Source organism: Fusarium keratoplasticum, chromosome 2 (assembly GCF_025433545.1).
Source record: "Fusarium keratoplasticum isolate Fu6.1 chromosome 2, whole genome shotgun sequence".
NCBI classification, from domain to species: domain Eukaryota; kingdom Fungi; phylum Ascomycota; class Sordariomycetes; order Hypocreales; family Nectriaceae; genus Fusarium; species Fusarium keratoplasticum.
The window spans coordinates 3,427,360-3,446,638 of NC_070530.1; the positions used below are offsets into that span (position 1 = coordinate 3,427,360).

At 52.8% G+C, this 19,279-nt stretch overlaps 7 protein-coding genes and 1 pseudogene across 8 annotated transcripts, besides 1 other annotated feature; 4 read left to right on the forward strand and 4 right to left on the reverse strand.

Moving 5' to 3' along the window:
- Positions 1 to 1,254: 1,254 nt before the first annotated feature.
- NCS57_00296700 (uncharacterized protein) lies at positions 1,255 to 3,003 on the forward strand (the record flags this gene model as incomplete). The annotated part of the gene is made up of 1 exon (XM_053052985.1): positions 1,255 to 3,003. The coding sequence occupies one exon, from the start codon at positions 1,255 to 1,257 to the stop codon at positions 3,001 to 3,003; it is 1,749 nt and encodes a 582-aa protein (XP_052918231.1).
- A 274-nt stretch (positions 3,004 to 3,277) lies between these two features.
- NCS57_00296800 (uncharacterized protein) lies at positions 3,278 to 6,054 on the reverse strand (the record flags this gene model as incomplete). The annotated part of the gene is made up of 5 exons (XM_053052986.1): positions 3,278 to 3,484; positions 3,532 to 5,624; positions 5,672 to 5,753; positions 5,804 to 5,944; positions 5,992 to 6,054. 5 exons carry the CDS (start codon positions 6,052 to 6,054, stop codon positions 3,278 to 3,280), a joined length of 2,586 nt encoding a protein of 861 aa, XP_052918232.1.
- Positions 6,055 to 7,040: 986 nt separating this feature from the next.
- Positions 7,041 to 8,447, reverse strand: NCS57_00296900 (BZIP domain-containing protein; the record flags this gene model as incomplete). The annotated part of the gene is made up of 2 exons (XM_053052987.1): positions 7,766 to 8,447; positions 7,041 to 7,717 (listed from the first exon to the last, which is right to left on the reverse strand). The coding sequence occupies exons 1-2, from the start codon at positions 7,779 to 7,781 to the stop codon at positions 7,041 to 7,043; spliced, it is 693 nt and encodes a 230-aa protein (XP_052918233.1). The 5' UTR covers positions 7,782 to 8,447.
- A 1,548-nt stretch (positions 8,448 to 9,995) lies between these two features.
- Positions 9,996 to 10,961, reverse strand: NCS57_00297000 (uncharacterized protein; the record flags this gene model as incomplete). The annotated part of the gene is made up of 1 exon (XM_053052988.1): positions 9,996 to 10,961. The coding sequence occupies one exon, from the start codon at positions 10,959 to 10,961 to the stop codon at positions 9,996 to 9,998; it is 966 nt and encodes a 321-aa protein (XP_052918234.1).
- Positions 10,962 to 11,380: 419 nt separating this feature from the next.
- Positions 11,381 to 12,529, forward strand: NCS57_00297100 (Homoserine dehydrogenase; the record flags this gene model as incomplete). Its single annotated transcript, XM_053052989.1, has 2 exons — positions 11,381 to 11,417; positions 11,469 to 12,529. 2 exons carry the CDS (start codon positions 11,381 to 11,383, stop codon positions 12,527 to 12,529), a joined length of 1,098 nt encoding a protein of 365 aa, XP_052918235.1.
- Positions 12,530 to 12,609: 80 nt separating this feature from the next.
- Positions 12,610 to 13,073, reverse strand: NCS57_00297200 (annotated as a pseudogene). The gene is made up of 2 exons: positions 12,858 to 13,073; positions 12,610 to 12,801 (listed from the first exon to the last, which is right to left on the reverse strand).
- Positions 12,610 to 13,073: a sequence feature.
- A 99-nt stretch (positions 13,074 to 13,172) lies between these two features.
- NCS57_00297300 (TRNA (guanine-N(7)-)-methyltransferase) lies at positions 13,173 to 14,151 on the forward strand (the record flags this gene model as incomplete). Its single annotated transcript, XM_053052990.1, has 3 exons — positions 13,173 to 13,387; positions 13,436 to 13,620; positions 13,667 to 14,151. Exons 1-3 carry the CDS (start codon positions 13,242 to 13,244, stop codon positions 14,149 to 14,151), a joined length of 816 nt encoding a protein of 271 aa, XP_052918236.1. The 5' UTR covers positions 13,173 to 13,241.
- A 620-nt stretch (positions 14,152 to 14,771) lies between these two features.
- Positions 14,772 to 18,535, forward strand: NCS57_00297400 (TRNA (guanine-N(7)-)-methyltransferase; the record flags this gene model as incomplete). Its single annotated transcript, XM_053052991.1, has 2 exons — positions 14,772 to 18,427; positions 18,475 to 18,535. The coding sequence occupies exons 1-2, from the start codon at positions 14,808 to 14,810 to the stop codon at positions 18,533 to 18,535; spliced, it is 3,681 nt and encodes a 1,226-aa protein (XP_052918237.1). The 5' UTR covers positions 14,772 to 14,807.
- Between the last annotated feature and the right edge of the window lie 744 nt (positions 18,536 to 19,279).

Genomic DNA, 19,279 nt, shown 5'->3' on the forward strand with positions numbered 1-19,279 from the left:
CTAGGGTGGGAGAAGGAGGAATCGCTCAAGGAGAAGACCGAATTCGATGCCAGCCATGTCAGGGGCTATTTAAACGGAATGAATGAGATATGAACTACCTACCCAAATCTATATTCTACCCAATTTCCGGCTCCAGTGTCGTGGTACTGTCAATGTTCATACAAGCCTCATTGGCATCATCTTGCTGTATCACTCCATGAATGAAACCACAGCCCCTACTGAATGGACACACACACAGGCCAGTTCACTATCATGAAATCGTAACCAAACTGCATCAAATAATCAACTGGCTTCGTCCTAGATGCCTGGGCTCTGACCGATCAACTTCTTGGCGCCTGATCTAACAATCACATCTTGGCTCTCGATGATGACTTCAGTGGAAACTGACTTCCGACAAATTCATGCTCCGTGAATACCCCAATAGGACATCAGCCCGCAAGAAACACCAAAGGCTCTGTTGTCATTGCCTCGGATGCTCAAGATCCCGCAAGTCTGAGCGAGCGACGTCTCCCATGACTCCGGAGCCCCCGGTCCATCACGACGAGCCACAACAGACTACATGCCCCTGCTGACAGCTGTCTGAATCGTGCAAGGTCCGATCCCCCATCGGAGCTGACAGTGACGTGCATGCGTAGTCCCGATCTCGTCTCGATGCGGGCGACGAAAAGGGTCAGCAGCACACCACGAACTGACAAATTTTCTCAGATGGGGGCATCATGCGATCTGAAGAATAGACGCCCAGTGGAGGCATACTCCAGATAAAGGGAGGGAAACTGCCTTGTTCTGGAACCTTGTGGCGAGCAGCTTTTCCTCCGCCTCGACAAAGAAAGACGGGCTCTCCCTGGTGAAGCACCTCACACCGTAACTTGGAAAAGAAAGAGCCTTATTCCCACGTGGACCCAAGGCTACAGCCCAGGGGGATCGCCCTCAATCGGGTTCGAATCGCTGGCGACGGTTGAGGTTGTTGACGCCATTGTGGACGATTGGTGGCGTCTAGCGATGGCTTCTAGCGTCAGGGGTGGGAAGCCGTTGGGTCCTCCAACGTCAAGCCTCCAACATCCATGGCCGTTAAAGGCCGGATTTGGTCAAGAGTGAAAAAAACGGTGGATATCTTGTTCTAGAAGGTGTTGTAAACGAGCTTGAAGAGATGGTATAAGTACAATAGAAAGTAGACAGAGAGTAGTCAATTGATTCAACTGCATCTTCACCTTCATTCCTTTTTTTTCTGTGCAGGTTCACATTCATTCATTCAAAATGGCCTGGAACAAGTCATTCATTCTTCTTCTCGCTGCTGCTGCAGTATCTGGTGTTAGCGGAGGACCTTGTCGTCCCAGATCACCAACCTATGTTCCGACTTACAGTGTGCCAACTTACATTGCGCCAACTTATACGATCCCTTCCAGATCAAGCACGTCTTCTCTCTCTTCTTCCCATTCTTCGAAAGATTTATCTTCCACTTCTATCTTGGTTTCAGACACCACTACAACATCCAAGTCCATGACTTCAACCAGCACTGAGCAGAGATCAACTTTTATTTCCCAAGAGACCTCAGCCAGCACTGGATCTACCATTTCTTCTTCTTTTACTTCTACTTCCGAGGCTACTCAGCCTACTACTATGAAAACCATTACTTCCAAGACGAGTGAAGCTTCAACAGTTACCAGCGAGACTTCCATCACTACCTATACTGTCGCTTCCGAGACGACTGAGGGTACATCTACTTCAGTCACTCAGACCACAAACTCAGATACTACTGAGACTTTCACCTTCACTACTGAAACGAGCTCTATCAACACATATACTTCAACACTCCCAACGGATACCACAAGCACCTCTATCGCAGAGACTTCAACACTCACTACTGAAAATACATCTTCCAACACGGAAACATCAGAGTCAACGATTTACACCATCACTCACTCTACCCCTGAGGATACATCGGCTACAACTGTTGATGTTACTTCGTCCAAGACAATTGAGTCGAGCTTTACGGCTGAAACTACCACTGCTACTACGACGGGAACCACTAGTGAGACCTCGAGTACTGCCACAAAGTCTGAGACAACTGAGTTGTCGAGCGGCACGAGTGAAACAGCCTCATCAACAGCCACCGCGGAAACCTCAGTTTCAGGTGAGACCACTAAGGAGATTACGACAGCCACTACAACCACTGGAACCACCGAATCTCCTAGTGCCACTTCCGAAACTCACTCTACTACTGAGACAACTTTCACCTCGGAGCACACTACTAGCACCATCGCCGAGGGTTCATCGACAGAGATTTCTACTACCACGGGTGAGACGTCAAGCACGGGTATCTCATCCGTAACTAGTGGAACTGGTACTTCCACCAACATAGAGACGACCTCTACAACAGGAGCCAGTTCTACAAGTTCGTGCGAGACTAGCACTTCTGCTACAACCGAAGACACATCTGCTACGGTGTCTACCACGACCACAGAGGCATCAGCCACTTCAACTGAGGCTACTACATCTACTACGGAAGTCTCTCGCACATCATCCGAGGCACCGACCACCACAGCCGAGCCTTCAACCACCAGTACTACCACTTCGACTTCCACTGCCGAATCCTCAACCTTGACCTCTTTTACAAGTACTACTTCCTCCACTAGCACTAGGACCTCCACTACTTCTGAAGCCGCCACCACCTCGCCATCCTGCTACCGCTACACCCTCTATGACAATCCCCCTGAGGGAGCCGACTGCGGCCACGAAGGTCACCGCAACGGAAAGAAAGCCAAGGTGCTCGGCTATGGAGACAGCGACAGCGTCGAGTCCTGTGGGCAGAGCTGCGCCGAGACAGAAGGCTGTAAGGCGGTCGTGTTTGGATACTGGGACGATGATATAAACAACCCCTTCTGCGAGTTGTTGGATGCTCCTCAGGCTAGGGCGGATAACGATGAGACGTCTTGGTTGTGGTATGATCTCAAGTGCTTCAACCCGGATTGTGTGAGTCCGCCTGGAAATGAGTGTGATTACTAGAGGAGGGGATTGTTCAAGTTGATTTATTGCAGGGGTTTGGCATGGCGTTTAGACTTATACCACTTGAATTATTATATTCGTTTTGACAACGACGGGCAACGTTTCTTTAGTTATATCATGTCTTCCATCTTCAGATAGTTTGGGTTCCAGCCCTTTAGCATTATTACTACATAGTCGCGAACATCAAGCCTAGATTTACGACTTAAAGCTCAAGATAAATGGCTCCCTCGTAAAAAGTTCGCACCATCACGTTTATCTATACATGTCTAGATCATCAATGGAACTCTCCGATTCGAGGACCAAAATACTCCCCCGGTAACAACGACTTTAGCACACACGAACTGGTGCCATCACAGCCCTGGAATGGAACCCTGTTCCCCCACCAGTCAAGGTTGATGTCGTTATACTGAAGAGCAAAGAAGGTGAGGAGGGCCGAGAGGGCAATGCCAACAGAAAAGGCGGCTGCAAGAATGTAGTTGTACTGCCAGAGTTAGATTGACGGTGTGGGAAAGACAGAAGAATACATACCTTGGCCCATAGACCGAGATACCGCTTCTTGATGTACATCCAGGACAACCAGGCGATAGGTACAGCAGGCAAGAGGTAGCCGATGTTGTACGGCGCCCAGACATGCCCACCCTTGAGGAGAACGACTGGGTGTGTGCTCCGGATGATCCTGTTCTTGGGATACTTCTTTCCAAGCCACCAGAAAATCACCACCACGAGCACACCCACCGGGAAGCCCACCAGAGTCTCGACGTACTGTCCTCCAGGCCCAAACAGCTTTCTGGGTCCAATGGTTCCCCAGAGAACGGCGCTCGTGAAGAAGCTGTTGAGACTAGGACAAGTGAAGCGGTATGGCGCATTCGGCGTGCAGATGTTCTCTAGGTGCATCTGATACTGAAGAATACCGACATATACAAAGGTCGAGACAAGAGTTGGGACCATCTGCGCCCAGAATGTAAACCGCGGTGGGAGCTTGAGGTAGTGAGCCATCTTCATGTCAACGCTAAAGTGAATCGCATGAGTACAGGTGGTGTAGCCAAACGCCTTGAAGAGACTTAGCGAGAGAGCGTTTCCCTCAACAAAGGAGCCACCGAGGAACTCGGAGAGGACATTCAGGGGCACCTCGATTCCGGTTGTGGCACTTATAATGCCAATGGGCACGATAAATATGAGAGTAAGGATCACACCGAAGGGTACCACTGCTGGCGAGGTATGGGTAGGCCACTGAGTGATAGCAACTATACCGACGATGAAAGCAAACGCGAGGCAGATCAAGAACCACCACTCTGGGACCTCGCGGTAAGACTTCATGAGGCGGTTATGCACGTCGAGCACCTGGTCAGCCTCGACTTCTTGCTTCTTGGACGGACGAAAGCTATTGATCAGATCTCGGAAGCCCATAGCGATATGCCGATGATGATACAGAATACCGTATGTAATGGCGGCCGCGTAAACTGCAAAAAAGAACAGGTACATGATGTAGTTGCCGGCAGAGAGAAAGGCGGGAGAGTACGCCTCGTACTTTTCGGCGTCGAATAGTCCACGGTGGTCGAGGATGAACGAGACATTGTACAACCCGCCAAAGTGGTCAAAGACGCGGTTCGAGTTGACGGGGAGATAGGCCATGGAGTAGGCATTCCCATAGTACATGCCAACAAGAACGCAGAAGCTTAGCAAGGCTCCGGCAAGGACGTTCATGGTTGTGTGGATAGGAATAACGAGAGGGTTGACCATGGTGGTGGCCACGTTCCAGTCCAAGGTCGAGAACGGATTCAACCCGAGACCTGTGTATCCGCCCGTGATGATGGCCAGGTCGCGGTTGTTGGGGGCAATCCACGTCATCCAGCTGAACCAGGTCAAACCGGCAAAGACGTAGTTGGGAAGCCAAAAGTAGCAGAACATGGCGGCGGAGGCGATGCTGAAGAATTTGAGGCGAGACATGTGCCAGATGCGCTTAAACGGTCCTAGAACGGGGGCGTTGGTCTCGCCGTGGAAGGCAGTGTTCAAGGCGACGATGGCGAGACTTGATGGCCATACACAATATGATGGGTAGACCAGGAAGCGTCTGCAGAGGCCGGCGAGACCATAACCGATAAAGTTGGCAGACAAGCCAAGGAGGATTTGATATCCGATGCTGTTGGCCCAGGGCTGGTTGAAGAAGAAGGGGAGATACTGTATCCAGGCGATGTAATTCGTGTACGGCGCCCCAACAGAGATGCTCGCCATGATGGTTATCAGCATATGCTCCTTTCTATTAAACGGTCCAGGATTAAGGCTATGCCTCACGCCAAAGGCAATAAAGCCAACGTCAGGCAGCGTCTTTTCCAGAAACTTTCCAAACGGGTAAGCAAGTAGCTGTGGTACCATGGCAGACACGCCAATAGGCGGCTGACGCATCTCGAAGAAGCCATTCACGAAAGCGATGGCGGCTGAGAAGATGAGGCCCATGAACCAGGCGCGGATGGTGGAGCATGGCATGGACGGGTCGTCGCGGTTGTCGACGACGGCGCGGACTTCGGCGTAGGGGGAGTTGTTTGTGATGAGGGCCGCCTGGATCTTTATTTCCTGGATTGTTTTTTGGTGTTTTTCTGGGTTGTTGAAGATGTCTTCATTACCTGCTAGGTATGAGTATAGGTTTATGGATGAGAAGGGATGAACGTGCATATGAAGGCTTCAATCTTTTCAATGACGGCCAAGGGGAAGTTTGGATCTCGGCCGTAAATTTTGTAAACTTGATTCATCATCTGAGTTGTGAGCACAATTGACCAGCCAAAACAGAATGAGATGGCCTCACTTTGCGGACGTCTTGGAGAGATAACGTGGCCGCTACCTCTTTGGCTTCGAGCAGGTCATCCTCGGTGACGTTGAGATCTCTCTCAAACACATCCTCAACGTCGCTTGACGTATGAGAGGCAGACAGTAAGCCCTCGCGAGTCTGTAATCGTTAAGAGGTTGATAAGACAATTGGCACGAAACACTAACCTCTTCTCTGAATTCCACGTCTCCAGAGACGGGAGACTCTGCCTTTCGCAACTCTTTCGCCATTGCGAGGACCGATGTGTAGATACAGGAAACGACAGAAACACAAAAGACAAGAGTTATCCTTTTAACTTCCGCGGACCGTCAGGGATATGTGTCGATCGCAGTGTCCACGAAATCTCTCGTCATCCAACAAACCTGAGCTCCCGTAGGGCTAGGAAAGGAATAAGTTTAGAACAAAATCCGAAAGCACATGCAAAGAGAAAGTGACGTTTCAAGAGTTGACCCAACCAGAGAAACAAGAGCATGGACGATCCCTCTTGGCCATGGATCGAGCTGAAAAGATGACCGCATGTGCTGTGCCACCAATGACACCAGCACAGCCCATGCCTTCTGCACATCTCCAAAGCATCATGATGAAACGCGCATATCTCTCAGGACCAGCCCTACGCGGCACAGACCAGGACGGCCCTCGACAGCACATTGAGGCGGTCCACATGGAGCACGAATGCCTTGATTCAAAACTGGCTAGCATGTGGGGATCTACAACTTGAATGACGGCATGAGCCAATGCCATCCCTCGTAGAGTTCAACTCGCCTAACTTGCCTAGTTTGGTCGAGTATCAAAGTCTCTTCCCAGAGAGAACCTTGCAGCGATTAAGGATCTGACAAGGGGGTAAACCGTCAGCTTAGTGCAAGTAAACGTCCAATCAACGGGCTCTATTAAACACAGCCTTAAACAAATTCGTCTGGGCACGATAGTAGCGTTTAATTGGTGCGAGAGCGATGCCGCAGTCGGCCGTAACCTAACTTACGACCGCCGACGCCAAGCCCCCCCAACGCTCTGATATTCGGTCCAACTCAACACATCACACCATTCTCACTCAAATATCACGAAACTTTGGGAACCAAGAAGTATCTTCAGAACTTGATATTGATCGAACTAGAAACTGATTGTAACTGGGATGTGAACCGAATAATAATACCCATTAAAACATAACAAAACAACGGTCCCAGTATCATTGGCAAAGGAGAGAAATTCCACTTTTCAACTATTGCGCACCAGACGCAAGCGCGAGCGACTTCCAGTGGTCACGCTCTGCTTCCAGCCTCGCAATCTTGGCCTCAAGATCCTCCAGTCGCTGAGCCTTGCGCTCACGAGACTTTCGCGCCGCCAGGGTGTTGCGGGCACGCTTCATGGCAACGACATCGTTGGGATCATCCACAACAATGGGAGGAAGGGGCTTGTCACGCTTGCGAGCGTTCACTCCCGCCACCGAAGAGTGGCGAGTCGAGGGAGAAGTACCCGACTTCCGGCGGTCGGAAGACGAGGAACGACCAACCGACTCCAGATCATCCGACTTGGTCGCTGGTGAGTTTTCCACACTGGCCTTCTCAAGAGCAGACACATCTTGAGGGAACAGGGGGTACCAGGGGTCACCAGAGGTGTCAAAGTCGGCGTTGCCAAAGTTGGGAGACACATCATATCCGTCGGTGAAGTCAGGAGACTCGTTGTGGATGGACGGCGAAGTCAGCGCCGTGAGAGCCGACGAGTTAGGCGCGGACATGAATGGCTCTTGGAAGAGCAGATCGTGGGGCGACACAGTCGCCAGGTTGGAGATGGAGCTGGAAGCACTGCCACCCAGGTCAAAGACGCTGGGAACGGCAGGCGAAGAGAAGGCCGTGTTGGCCCCGCCCTCAAAGGCAGTGAACTCTTCGAGTTCGACGTCTAAAGATGGTGAGCTAGAGCAATCAGATGAACAGCTGGGAGACAAACCTGCGGCGTTCATCATCTTGGCGGTTTGTTGGATACTTCCGGTACTCTGGGAAAAAAGAGGAACAGGAGGCCTGGCAGATGTGTTCTGCTGTAGCAAGGTGGTGGACGACGAAGGGGCCGAAGAAGCGTAAAACTGATTCGCGGGGCGGTTGACAGGAGACGAGGTGTTACCGATAGCCTTGAGCAACTGGGCTACTCGTTGATTCTGGACAGCGGAGGAAGCGGGCTGTTGACGACGTTTGTGCAGATAAGACGAGTGACGACGCTGGTTTGACAGCGATGTAGTTGACCGATTAGGGGGCTGATCGAACAAGACAAAGTCCTGATGCTGTGTTTCGGGACTCTGGAACTGGTGCGCGGATAGTGCCGGCAGGCTGGGTTGCGTGGAGGGAAGCCATGATGACTGGGAATCCGTGGTTGAGACTAAAAAGTCTTGGCCTGAAATGTTGGCGGTGTTGAGGGAACTCGAGCTGATGCTATTCAAAGCGGTGCTGAAGTTCAGATCGACCAAAAGGTGAGCTGAACGGGGTGGTTGAGTGGGGATGGATGCGTTTAAGTCCGGGGACGGAATCTTGACGGTTGGACTGGGGACACTGGGGGAAAGGGGTTGTTTAGAACATCTTGACGACCGCCTGAGGCGCTGAGCTGTACTTGGATATGTGTGTGTAGAAATTTTGGGGGTGGAGAGAAGAGGAAAAGAGAGGAAGAAAGTTGCGGACTGGAAAACGGGGAGAATTTGTATTTCTCAGGCAGCAACGCAAAGCGAGGAAAGGAATTGTGCGCCGCCAGAGAGGGTACTTGCAGCACAGGAACGGAGCCAGACCGGACACAGGCAAATAGAGTGCGTTTCCTCCAGCCGAGGATTCGCCGCCCAGGTACCGCCGCGGAGGGCGCCCTTTCGGAGAGACATGGGGCCGGGCAATGACTCACACTTTTTTGGGGCTTAGCCAAAAGAGGACTGGCCGGTCTCGCCGGTGCAACCAAGCCCTGAGACGGCCCCCAACAGGACAAGCAAAGCCTCCACCGGCAAAACACTGAAGGCCAGCCTGTGGTTCAAAGGGCGCACACACGACAACACGACGCACAGGCGCGCCCTCCTGCGTGGGCTTTTTTCGAGGCTGTCAAGACAGCGCCCTGCTTGATGCTGCTGCTTCGCCTGTAAAAGGGTTAGCGAGCGCAGGTGAGGGCCGTAAGCAACTCGGACGGACCCTGCGCCCTCAGCGCCAATTGGCCGAATCTATCTCCCCCAGTCTTTCATCCTGATTGGGGATCACCGTTTGGAGCAGACGAGCCAATGCCGTGCTTACCAATTGCCCTCGGACTCCCATCCCATCGTCGATAGCCAGTCTCATTTCCCGGATTGCTGCGGCTGACGAAGACGCTGATGAAGGAGACGCGAGTCCTGCTCCCACCAAGGAGTGCCTCTTTTGGGACATCGGTCTGCCTGGCAGTCTGCCTCCGGCCCGTCCATCCAACCCCCCGGTAGCGATCGGTCAATACGGTGGAGGCTTTTCCCTCAAGCGTCTGCGATTCCTAAATGCCCACAGTAGACGGGTCGAAAATCCCATTATTTTTCAACTCTGGCGCACTGTGCCTGGAAAACGCTCCCCCTTCCCATGTAAGCCACCACAAGGGCGGCCGACAAGCCTTGCATCTCGCAGGGAGGCAGCCTGGAACAAACCTCGAGCCAACGAATACTCCGAACATGGGCCGTGAGCGCGGCATCGGCCTTTTCGCAGTTGATGCCTTTTCTGGCTGAATTTACCGAATTTATGGCTTCATGATTCTCTCAATGCCTGTCGAGATAAAGCAAAAAAAAAAAAAAAAAAAAAAGTCTATCAGCACAGTTTTCCGAGCCACTCCGAAACGAGTCGTGATGGAGCAACTACCTCGCACTAACTGAGGCGGTTCCCCAGAGCCAAAAGGAAGATGGTGTGGATTGCGATAACGTCCCGCTGCTTGCCGGAAAAGAGAGTCTCGCGGCCAGGAATGCAACAGGCCGAGCGTGCCGTTGTTGCAACGCACTTGAATGTGTACAGATTATCATTATGGTACATCCTGTCTTTGTACAGGCACTTCCGCCTCGCGTTAATTCGTATGCGCGAGACGCAGCCAGATGGAGCTTCGCTGGCTCGGAGCCTCGGAGCCGCCAAACTGGGTTATCGCTTCGTCTAACCCAACGCCAACTTCCAACAGAACATCTTTATTCCGTCGGACGGAATTCTGCTTCTCATGCTCCCAGTTTGTCCAGGAACGAATCAGCCTGCTTCTTGGCTCTCCGCGCCGCCATGTCCTCCCTGCGCTTCTCAATCTCCCTTCTCCTGGCCTCTTTCTGATCCTCGCGGGTCCGGCGTTGCTCCTCCGTCTTGCGCCGTTCTTCCGCGAGCCCCTCCATCTCGGCCGTCCGTGTCTCCTCGTCCTTGCTGAACTTGTAGAATCCCGTGCCCTTTGTCCGAATCTCCCAGTCGGCGTCGTAGTGCTGGTCCGGCGGCGGTGTTGCGCTGCGGTCCCTCTTCCGCGCCAGCTCTTCCATCTTCTCTGGATCCTCTGGGTTGAATGCCATCGACTGCACTGCGTCGCCGTAGATGAGGTTGCTTGGTGCGCTAGGGCGTGCCGACATGCGCTCTAGCTCTTCGGCGCCCAGTAGACCTCGACGTGCTCTTCGCTCCAACCTGTCCCTTTCTGCCTTGGTGACTTGCCGCACGCGACCAAATTCATCCTCATACTCGACCATCTCGCCGCTGTCGTCAGCATCGTCGTCGCTGCTTGTTGCGTAATCCTCCTTTCGTTCTTCCTCTCCCTCGGCCCATTTTCGATCAAAGTCCACCAGTGGAGCAGCCTCGTTTTCCTTGGGGACGTAATCGCCACGCTTCATGGCTGCGTAGAGTCGTGCTTTTTCCTCCATCCTTCGCCTGGCCCTCGCCAACTCCTTCGTCTCCTCCTCGGTCCCTGCCACCTCTTTCAGCTGTAACTTCTTTGACCCATCTGACTCCTTGCTCCGTTTTGAGTTGCTGCCCTTGAATATGTCTTCTTTGCGTTCCTTGGAGGGGCGTGACCGGCCTGACGATGTTGGGCCTGACGCGTTTGACATCAACGATGTCAGTTGAGCCGTGAAATCAAGCGAACTGGACAACGTTGCATCTCGCTTCTGCTTCTTGGGCGCCCTTTGGCCATAGAGATTTGGGTCTTGCGGCATGATGCGTGCTGGGTAACGGTAGGTTTGCGAGTGGTTCTTATGTACTGTAGTTTGCGAGTTGATCGTGGTGAAGGGAAGTTTATGTCATGGAATGGTTACAGAGAGAGCTCAGCCTGAGGCAATCAGAGCACAAACAGCAACACCAGCTCGGCATAGAAAAGCCCGAAGATCCCAACTTGTCAACTCTGTCAAAACACCAACACTTGGATCTATCTCAATTATTTTCAAAATGTTGCATGTCGTCGCACGTGGTGGGCGAGCTCTATTGCTTGCCCAATTGGTCGTCCATCCTCCGGTCGCGTAGGGTAACCCACCGCGGGGTTGGTCTGTCGTGCTCAAATGGCTTTCCTGATGCCCCGCCATCGGACCCCGAGTTTGTTCTTCACAAGCTTCTCGACAGTTAAAGCACAGTAACAGTCATGGCCGCCCCCAAGCAAGTTTACATTGCCATCATTGGTAACTCAATCTTTATCTACATGCACAACCACTAAAGCTAATCAACAACAGGCGCCGGTGGTGTTGGCAAGGTCTTCATTGACCAGCTCCAGACCCTCGCTGCTCGGAGGCCTTCCCCGAAGCTGAGTCTCGCCTACATTGCCACGAGCCGCAAGGCCCTCTACAACGACGACTACTCTGCTATCAACCTCGAAAATGTCATCGATACCCTCGGAGCCTCCTCCAAGGCCCCCCTCGCTCTTCCCCAGGTCGTTGAGTACCTTTCCAAGGCCCCCGCCAAGACCGTCCTCGTCGACAACACAAGCTCCCAAGACGTTGCCGAGCTGTACCCCCTCGCCCTGAGCCAAGGCATCAGCATCGTCACCCCCAACAAGAAGGCTTTCTCTGGCTCCTATAAGCTGTGGCAGGATATCTTCTCGGCCGCCGAGGCTTCTGGAGCTCGTGTCTACCATGAGTCATCTGTTGGTGCTGGCCTTCCCGTCATTTCCACCCTGAAGGATCTAATTGAGACTGGCGACAAGGTCACCAAGATTGAGGGTGTCTTCAGCGGCACCATGTCTTTCCTCTTCAACTCCTTTGCTCCCACCGAGGGCCAGGGCGGCAAGTGGTCGGACGAGGTCAAGAACGCCAAGTCTCTTGGCTACACTGAGCCTGACCCCCGAGACGATCTCAACGGTCTCGACGTTGCTCGCAAGCTGACTATCCTGGCCCGCCTGGCTGGTCTCCCTGTTGAGTCTCCCACCTCCTTCCCCGTGCAGAGCCTCATCCCCAAGGAGCTCGAGTCCTGCACCAGCGGTGACGAGTTCCTCGAGAAGCTCCCTGCCTTTGACCAGCAGATGGAGGAGACTAAGGCCGCTGCCGAGAAGGCCGGCAAGGTTGTCCGATTCGTTGGAAGCATCGACACTGCTTCCCAGCAGGTCAAGGTTGGACTCGAGCAGTTTGACCGCTCTCACCCCATTGCCGCTCTCAAGGGCAGCGATAACATCATCAGCTTCTACACTGAGAGGTATGGAAGCAACCCTCTGATTGTCCAGGGTGCCGGTGCTGGTGGTGCTGTGACTGCCATGGGTGTGACTGCCGACCTGATCAAGGTTCTGTCGCAGATTGCTTAAAATCGAAAGTGCTAGCAAAATAAAAGCGTGCCCAAGAATATAAGTCTATTATCGTATTCTGACCGATCGAGGGTTCGTGACTAGCAGCGTAGTGTCGCTTTGTCTATGCCTGTCGCTATTGCCGTAGTATTTGTGTTCGAAGCGACAGCGGTGGGCTTTGAATCGCGAGGCGAAGCGGGGGAGCTGTTGCTGGCAGTTCTCCATGCCCAAACAACGAGGTCGAAAATGATGAGGAGAACGATCGGGACGAACAAGACCAAACCAACCCCGAACTATCCGCGCGTCAGTCTCCCATCAAGGGGGATGGGCCGAGCTGAGCTGCACTTACACAGACAAGGGAGATCCAGTGGACAACCGAGGAGTACTCAGTCAGCAGAGAACCGAATAGATTCCATGGCGCATCAGGAGAAGACTCAGACATTGTGGTATACGGCACAAACAGCTTGGAAGCAAAAAAGCTCATGACTATTAAGGGGGTGATGTGGTTGTAGGTGGTAGAATCATGGGTTCCGAGGCCACCCAGAGGAGGCCGCAGCTCATCTCCAGCTGACAGGGTACACCTCCCTCCAATTAATTCGCATGTGAGGTGGGCAGATTCTGCCTCACCGCCTTCCCGACTCGGCCGCCCGCCAAGCACGCCCTCACATTTGGATCTGCCTCTGAATTTATCTCCAAATTGCAGGGTATCAAATATCGACATCACAACAAAAACATGACGACAGAGCTTCCAAATAAACAAAAAGGCCGCGAGCTGAGTCGAGCAGCAAGGACCAAGGATGGGGTCACTCAGTTGCCGCGCAAAAAGTTTTACCGCCAGCGGGCGCATGCGAATCCCTTCTCCGACCACATGTTAGAGTAGTATGTACTTGATCTCATGGATAGCGAATTGTTCTGACATGTGAATAGCCCTACATCCCCAGATGACATGGATTGGTCGGTTTATTTTCCGCATTATGTTCAAGATGAGGCCCCGGAGGATGTCACTAAGCCTCGTCCTCTCCGCAAAGACGTAGAGATTGTCGATATTGGCTGTGGATTTGGTGGTCTCTTGGTTGCTTTGGCACCAAAGTTGCCAGACACCCTAGTTCTCGGTAAGTGAGAAAGGTATGCTCTGTGAATTCATACTAACAAGCTTAGGCCTGGAGATCCGTACCCAGGTTGCAGAGTATGTCCAAGAGCGGATAAAGGCACTGCGGTCACAAAACTCGGACAACATGTATCAAAACGTGGGATGTATCCGGGCGAACACGATGAAGTTTCTCCCAAACTTCTTCAAGAAGAGCCAATTGTCCAAAATCTTCATCTGTTTCCCCGACCCTCACTTCAAGGCTAGAAAACACAAGGCGAGAATTGTGTCGACAACACTCAACTCGGAATACGCCTATGCTCTCCGACCCGGAGGCATCGTGTACACCATCACAGACGTCGAAGACTTGCATATGTGGATGGTTCAGCACCTCGATGCTCATCCTGCTTTCGAGAGGATTCCGAAGGAGGAAGAGGAAGCGGATGAGTGTGTGCAGGTCATGTTGACCGAGACGGAAGAGGGCAAGAAAGTAGCCAGGAATAAGGGTCAAAAGTTTGTGGCCTTGTTCCGGAGGCTTGAGGATCCTCCGTGGTAGTTAGGAGTCAGGTTGTGAAACTGAAGATGAACTTTATGAAACTGATATAAATGGAGTCATATTTTGTCTCACGGATTCCATGATGAATGGATTTGGCCTGTAGTGCTACATGCGAGCTATGAGCACTTGGATGGATGCAACTGCTGCGTTAAGAGGTAGAACTGGAGGTGATAATGCGGAATTCCCAGGACTGAATAATTAAGCGATAATCCTCTGTCCAGGACAACCATTCAACGGTTTACATGCTCATGTGTCGCTTTGAGAATCTATTAAGTGTCGTATTAAGGTCCAATGTGGGGGTTCGGCCGTGTACTTCTCTTAGCTGTCCTGCTGTAAGAGCTTCTTGAGTCAGGATACAAGGAGCCACAACCAGGCCATGCCTCATAAAATGAGGCTCCTCCAAAACAATGCATCATGTCATCGAGCTGTTTCATTTAATATAGTTCCGTACCTGCAGTTGCAGTGGCTTCTGTAGGCTCTGTCATGGGTTTCCATGTCCCGCAGGCGTACCGACAGGGGTGGATGCATCAAATTACAGCATCCACCGTAATCGATAATGGAACCTAACCGGCTGATAGCACCACCCGCCCATTTGGAGCCACGACGACACTCCATCTCCAGACAAGAATGTCTTGTTTGAGGTCAACATCCTGGCGATGGCCCTCAAGCGCAGAGATGCTGCCCTCGCAGGACTCGCAGCCTTCATAGCCTGGGGCGTCGTCGCGAGCTGGCTCCCCGTCCTCCGCTGGGCGGGCCAAGCCTTTGTAGCTGGCTCCTTCGTCACCCTCGTCGTCCTCTTGGCTGCTCTTGTCCTCGTCTCGAGACGACCCAGCGACCGCATTTCACGACCGCACGCCGCCGCCTTTCTGGGACCCAAAGCATGGCGATCCGAGGTGCAGGCGCTGCGCCAGCGACAATCCTATACCCCGACCCCCATAGCTCCCGAGTCACCCCGCGTCTCCGAGGCTGTCGATGTCCTACTTGGCATGATAGGCCGCGACTTTGTGAGCAGCTGGTATTCCAACATTAGCCGCAATCCTACCTTCTCGAACCAAGTCGACAAAGCTATACGCCAGGCGCTGCTGAGTCTATGCGATTCCCTTCGTGACAAGGACCTGGCCGAGATCGTCACCAGCCGCCTCGTCCCCATCCTCACCGCCCACTTTCGAGACTTTTACGAGGCGGAGAAATCAGTGCGTGGGAAGAAGCTCAACCGATCTGTCACCGAATCCGAAGAACTCGACTTGGCTATTGCATCCAAATTCCGAGATGGCCGCTTACACCCCGCTGCGTCGTTGTCGTTCCCCGACACCAAGATGGTTCAGCAGGACTACCTTCGGACCCTCGTCTCAAAGGTTGTGCCTCAGATCCTCCCCGAGACCATGCTTTCCAGTCGAGCCGTTTCTATCATTATCCGCGAGATTGTCAGCTGTGCTGTCCTATTCCCAGTGGTCCAACTGCTGTCCGAACCAGACACCTGGAACCAACTCATGGAGAACCTTGGTCGTTCAATGCTTCAGGATAGATCGACGGTGCGCAAGCTTCGAGCAGCCTTGGACCAGCACGCCTCCCCTACTCCAAAGTCCAGCAAGCTAGCTTCTATGCCTCGAGTCGCCCCAGGAGATAGTGAGCGCAAGTTCGAAAAGTTCATTCGCGCCATCCGCAAGGTCAATAACCTATCAGATGCCCGTCGTTTCCGCAGCGAAGTCGCCAGCCAGCTCAAGCGGGATTCCCTCCAGGAAAATCAAGACCCAGTTTACCTTCGACGATTGGAGATGGGGAAGCGACTTCTTGACCAGAGAGTCAACCATCTAGCAGCTGGCGGAGACCGTCATGCCCCTGCACCTGCTCCAGTACCGACTACTTCTTCACATTCGAGATTGGAAAACGCATCCCTGGTTGAGCTCTTGCGAGACTCTGCAGGGCTTTCTTACTTCATGGAATATATGGACCGCCAGCATCTCATGCCTCTGGTGCAATTCTGGCTGGTGGTGGACGGCTTCAGGAACCCTCTGGAGGATGATGGCCAAGACGATGAGCAGTTGCCGTCGACACTGCCCATGTGGACAGACTCGGACCGTCAAGATCTTCAGCAGATTGAACAGGCATATCTGTCAAAGGCCGAGTTGAAGGTCCCGGACTCTTCGAAAAAAGAGGTGAGAGAGTTTATCAAAGCAGGAAAGTCAGCCACACCGGCTCAATATTACAAAGCCCGTCGGGCCATTCTAAGGGCACAGAGTGCCGTTCTCGAAGAGATGCAGTCCCGCTTCTTCCAGAGTTTCAAGAAATCCGACCTATTCTACAAATGTATTGCAGCCCAAGAAGCAGCCAGTGCCAATTCAGTTCGGCCAGTCCATCAGCCAGACCCCCAGTCATCTACGAATACTCGATCCAGCAAGACCTTACCAGCCAAACCGAGGCCGGTGTCACGCCTCGCCCCTCCGCTATCCGGTTCAGGGAAGCGTACAGGCTCTGCGTCAGACCTGAGAGCGCTGACCACTAACGGCAATGGGTCAGATCCTCTGACGAAAGCTAGACGCTCTCTTGATGAGAGTTCTACCAACCCCTTATTTGACGACGATGACATTGAAAACGATGGATTGGTGGATTCTGTACAAAGCCTGGATCAAGACACGAGCAGTCAGCAATTACCGGACACGCAAGTTGTTCAGGCCGTGGAGCAGGCTCTCACCAATATCATGGAAGATAACCGGCCTCAGACTGCCGAGGACCTCCGTGCGTCTCTTTTTGGCGGTGGTGGAAGTATTCTCGGAGGCAGTATTGATGACAATGCCTCGAGCCTTTTCTCGGGAAATGATAACGACTCCCACCGTGGCTCCATGGATATCGGGGTTAAACCCACTGTCTCGAACAAGGAGGGCGAGAAGCCAAGTCTATCATCTCTTGGCCTTGTTAGTGCTGCTTCAAGAATTGGCGTTTTTGTGGACGATGACCTATTTGGTGATGAAGACAAGGTTCCTGACGACGGGGATGCTGATGATGGCCCACCGCCTGATGATGAGGATGAAGTCCATGAAGCAGCCCCGGGAGATCTTGGATTGGCAGAAGCTATCACGGCACTTTCCAACGACATTGATCGTTTAGTGGCTCAGGAGGCGGTTGTGGAATCGCTGACGCGAAAAGCAGAGTTGACCAACAACACTGCTGAGCTGCGCATTCTGAGAAAGTCCAAGGCTAGTCTCCAGAGGGAGATTCGACGAAAAGAGCTTCAGCGGCAGCAATATGTTGTTCAGGAGAGTGACAACAGTCTCTACGGCCGCTCAACGATCAAGATCAAGTCCATCCAAGTGGGCAAGGAGGAGGACGGCAGAGAATTTGCTCTGTACGTCATCGAGGTTCAGAGAAATGCTGGAGAGCAGATGCCCGCAGCATCATGGGTGATTTCGCGGCGATACAGCGAGTTCCACGAACTTCACCAAAAGCTACGGTCCCGATATCCGTCGGTGCGAGATCTCGACTTTCCGCGGCGGCGCATGGTGATGAAGTTTCAGAGCGAGTTCCTACGAAAACGGCGGGCTGCCCTGGAGAAGTACATGCGAGAGCTGCTTCTGCTACCCGAGGTCTGCCGGAGTCGAGATCTCCGGGCTTTCCTCTCGCAGAGCGTAATTGCGCAAGGCCAGGACATCCTAGACCGCGAGGATAAGAAGGATATGATGACGCGTCTATACGACTCAGTGGCGGACGGGATGGATGACATTCTGGGGAATATCCCTGTCTTGGATCAGATCTCAGTTGCTGGCCAGAATCTGATTGCTGCAGCTACGAACCAGCTCAATACTGTGCCGCTCAACGTCAACGAAGATACGTTCCCGGCTGCCGAGGCCGAGGCCGAGCTGAACGCCTTTGAGAATAAAGAGCTCGAGCCGTTCATCAAACCAATCTGCGACATTTTCCTCGAAGTCTTTGAGCTCAACAAGGGGAACAATTGGCTCCGCGGTAGAGCTGTAGTAGTCGTTCTTCAACAACTCCTAGGCGGCACGATTGAGAGAAAGGTGCGAGACAATGTCAAGATGCTCGTGCAAGAAGACTCTCTGCTGCGCTACATTGGCCTGGTACAAGACAGTCTCTGGCCTGGGGGTCAGCTGCAGCGAGACCGCAAGCCGCGCACGTCGATTGAGAAGAAAAAGACACGCACGGAAGCGAGTCTGATGCTGGCCACGCTCGTACCAGATCTTGCCGGAAGCGTTGTAGGAAGAGTCAATGCGCAAGCGGCAAGTCGGCGCATTTTTGCGACATTGAACAACTCGAGGTTAAAGTAGGTTTGCACATCACTTCTGTTTCGAGGCTAGCTAACGAACACAGCGCACACCTGGTATTTACAATGATTGATGAAATTGTTTCAGTCATCTTTGAAGAGCTCTGAAGCATAACAAGGGCCTCTCACCTACAAGGCATCCATGGACATGATACGAGACACACGGCGAAGGCGTTGGGCGTCATTGACAGGGGATTGAGTTGGGCTGGACCAGGCTGTGGTGATTGACGACATGATTTGGCGGTTCAAAATACGACTCCAAGGCCCTGGATGGCTGCCTACGAAGGAAGGTAGAGAGAGCTCCGTTTATCAGGTCCAGTCCATTGACAGATGGCCTGAAATAATATTAATGACACGATTCTCGCGATACTCGGACGATTTGATGTTACCTAGGTCTAAGAGAGCCCTGGAGGTTTGTGGGGTTTCTCCCGCCCTGCCCTGTCGGTATGATGACCTCAATGCAAGCGAGGGTGTTCGCACATGTGACGCTAGTCTAGCCTACAGTAGCTGGAGCTGGGCTGCCCACTAACAACCAGGGCGCCTCGACGCTGGAGCCCGAGATGTTGGTTACCGGGGCTATTTCCCGATCTGGCTTTTTGCCACTGTTCCCCGCCCGGTCACCAGCCCTTCAGTCGAGTCGCAAGAGATAGCACGCGCCCGCGCTGCCCTCTTCTCCTCTCCACCATCCAATCTCATCATCGCCATCAGCGTCGCCATCCCATCGCCATCATTACTGGCAGAGATCCCTCGCCAGCCCTTTCTTGGTCCATCGCGCGACTGGCCCCGGATATCTGGAAACCCCGCATTTGGCTCGAATAACAAACAGTTTGCTCTCCCTGGATTGATTGCTTG